The sequence below is a fragment of the Loa loa genome (genome assembly GCF_000183805.2).
Source record: "Loa loa unplaced genomic scaffold supercont3.3, whole genome shotgun sequence".
NCBI classification, from domain to species: Eukaryota; Metazoa; Nematoda; class Chromadorea; order Rhabditida; family Onchocercidae; genus Loa; species Loa loa.
Genome location: NW_018108183.1, coordinates 100,380 through 103,725, shown reverse-complemented (window position 1 = coordinate 103,725; position 3,346 = coordinate 100,380). Strand labels below are relative to the sequence as shown.

The following is a 3,346-nucleotide window of genomic DNA, read 5'->3' as shown; positions in this document are numbered from 1 at the left end:
TAAATGTGTCACGTTTTTCTTTTTTTTTTTTTGTAATTACAATGGGTTCATATGGTAAACATATTGCATTGTTATGGAATGTATTATATTACTGACTAGATGTTATTAAATGAATTAAAAAAAAAAAAAATGAAAATGATCAATTTATGGGTCAAAGTATGGACGAAGCATTGGTTATTAGTGAAAATAAACAAGCCATGAAAAGATTTGACTTTGAATACTAATAAATGGAGCATGTCCATATAAGGTATTCTCCACTGATGAATTATTACTTATCTATCCATGGTTTAACTAATAATAATCAATGTATGATAGTAATTACCAAAAGCTTCAAGGTATTCAAGGTATTTGATGCTTTTCTTCAGTAAATGAATACCGAATGCAAGAGGTAAGCGGAATATTTTGCACTATACGTATGGCTTACGTGGAATTACCGTTTACTATCAAAATGAAACAATTGTAAAAGTAGAGATGATCGGATACGGATACGGTAGCGACTTGTGATACTTCAAAGAGATCTGAAATTTGACAGCTATTCAAGCCGGATGCAACACTTCCATCTCTATTCATTCTTTATGTTTTGTTTGTCTGTTCGAATGTTCTCTTGCTTCAATTAACCCTAATTAATCCTAATTAGATATTTGTGGCATTATATTCAAACACATTTAAAGGAGAAAAAAAAAAATTTTCCGGCACTTCATGAATCATACTTTCAACACTCTATTTACTATTGATGACTGATATTGACAAATGGCGTGTAGTGTCAAGCTATTGAAAGGACTCCATCCATATTTCCTCTTCGAAACGGTAGACATATCAAGTGGGAAAAATAAATGATGAAATATTTGCCGGAAATAATATACTATTCTTTCCGGAAATGATTGAAAAAAATTAGGAATTAATTGTATCTTTGCGATTATATGAAGTGATTGAAAAAAATGATAGAATTATAAGAAATTCATTATAGTTTACTGTTAATGCGATATGTTTTGTGATATATTTGCGATATGTTTGTCATCTGAAAATCATTCTCGGAATTACTTCCCCGCTATTGTTCCGAGACATTTTCTTATAGCACACCACCGTATCTCCTGTTCTGTTAGCATAACTAATTACTGGTGGATGCTTTTATTTTTGAACTGAAAAAGTTTCTTTTTCTTTTACTTCTCGACAAATATTTGGAGAGAGAAATTTCTCGGTATGTTAAATTTAGTTAATGATCTAATCTTGTCATCCCATAACTCTACCATCTTTCTAAGCATTAGTTACACTTTTGGTGGAATATCAATATTCTCTAATCTTTTCCAGTCATTTAATTTTCCGATGACTTTTTCAACCTATTTAATATTTTTTATCCGTTTATCATGTAAATTCATCTTGGAAGCATGTATAAGTAAATGAAAAAATAAAAACGTGTACATTTTTTTTTCAAATTAGATAAATCATTCCGATATTACGATCATGATTACAGGCTTGCACAGCAGAGAAGCATACTGCAATAAGTCCGGTAGCGCCGATTGCTGCAGCAGCGTTCAATCCGTCGCTGATGTGCTTACCGGCGCTATTTGATCATTTTGGAGGTGAAATATTACGAACCCATATGAATCCAGCAGCTACACAATTTAAGCCAATACCGAACAATGAGCGTGTTGATCTAACACGATTTCTTTCGAAAGAACCACAGGTGGAAATATTTCATACTAATTATATTTTAATAAATGAAATTGGAAACCGGAAATAAACTCCTTCATTTGTGTAATTATAAGTTGGAAGAAAATAAATTCAAATATAATGATGAGAAGTTTTTTTTTCCACCATTAAAGTACGATAAATAACACGCTAAAGGATGATAATGGGATGCAGTTGAAAAGTAATCAGTCATCCATTTTCTTCAAATTAAGATAATAATCTGCTGAAATTTTCTCTCTTAACACATTGATTATGCATGTGTTAGGGAATCAATTAAATGATAATTAGCTTTTATCCCGTGAATTTATCATCGTTTAATTACATTGATGAAAAAAAAAAAAAATGGAAAAGTAAGGGAAATTATGCCTTGTTTACTAGAAGTAAGTATGCTTTTTCTTTTTTAATAATATTTGCGATAGGAAAATGTAAAAAAAAAAAAAAAGAAGAAAAGAAAGAGAAAGAAAATGAGAAGGAGGAGACAAAGGAGAAGATATGAAGTAATATTAGCAGAGAAGAAAAAATGTTTTCATTTTGAAGTACATTCGTTCTTTTTATTTGCATTATTATCTAATGACACATCAAAAAAGTATGATTATTTTTAGCTAAATGAAAGGAAGGAAGGAAGAAAGGGAAGTAAAAAGGACAAAAATATTTTGAATGACTGAAAGGAAATGTAAAACAACGAGAATACAATGGGAAAATGAAATGACAATAAAATTGGCTTATCATTTCAGGAGTGGACAATGGGTGATGTTATTGCATGGTTATTAAATGTTGCTAGACGGAATGGTATACCATTCGAAGATTTAGAAATGCAAAAATTTGCAAACTGTACTGGTATGGTATTGATCCAAATGCGTGAAATTGATTTTAAACAACGTGACGCCGTATATGGTTCATTATTGTATGCTGAATTCAGGAAATTATTGATGGGTTTATGTTTTAACTGTCATTTTGATCATCTGATGACCATCTAATGCAGTACTTCTTCAAATTTCCCTTAAAAGATGAATTTTATATTAAATAGATTTTTGAATGTTATAATTTTTAAATGGCGAAATCCTTTATGAGCATTGTTTTATATTTCCCTCAAATCGATTCCACTGTTTGTTACTTTTATAGAGGTTTAATTTTTTTCCCTCAGGAAATTTTTGATCCAAAAAGTATTTCGAGTGCTTATTTCTTGGAATTCACTAATCAGTGTCATTAATTTATTGCAGAAGAAAGATTAACTGATGAATGTGCTTATAAATCACCAGGAAAAGCAAGTACGTATCGAGTATCGGATGACACTAGGTTTTCCACTTGCTCTTTATTTTCTATCAATTGCTTGAACTTAAATTTGGCTCATTTATAACCAGAAATATGATTTGTGTCATAAAGATTTATTTGTTGTCCATAAATTATTAACAGTTGATACATAATATTCCAGACTTTCCTGTATCAACAGTGGACTATCCGTCAATACAAATGCTTTATCTTCACTTCTAATGTCTGATAGTGACCCGAACAGCTCGTCAACCATGCAACCTTTAGATACATTATCCCAGGTCGCCACTGATATCGTTGGTACCTTCAACTTCAATTCACCTGGTTAGTTAATATTTCCAATTACACATGTTGAATTGTTATGTCTGTGCGTTATGGGTGTTCATTG

General features: G+C 30.9%; 1 protein-coding gene across 1 annotated transcript in view; it reads left to right on the top strand.

The window, feature by feature from the left end:
* The first annotated feature begins 1,465 nt into the window (after nt 1–1,465).
* Nucleotides 1,466–3,346, top strand: part of LOAG_16420 (hypothetical protein) — a 3,934-nt gene continuing 2,053 nt past the window's right edge. Inside the window, exons 1-4 of the mRNA XM_020449073.1 lie at nt 1,466–1,684; nt 2,424–2,622; nt 2,910–2,985; nt 3,122–3,282. Of these exons, the coding sequence (XP_020307442.1) occupies nt 1,547–1,684; nt 2,424–2,622; nt 2,910–2,985; nt 3,122–3,282 (574 nt within the window). The 5' untranslated portion in view covers nt 1,466–1,546. The remainder of the gene's footprint in view (nt 1,685–2,423; nt 2,623–2,909; nt 2,986–3,121; nt 3,283–3,346) is intronic.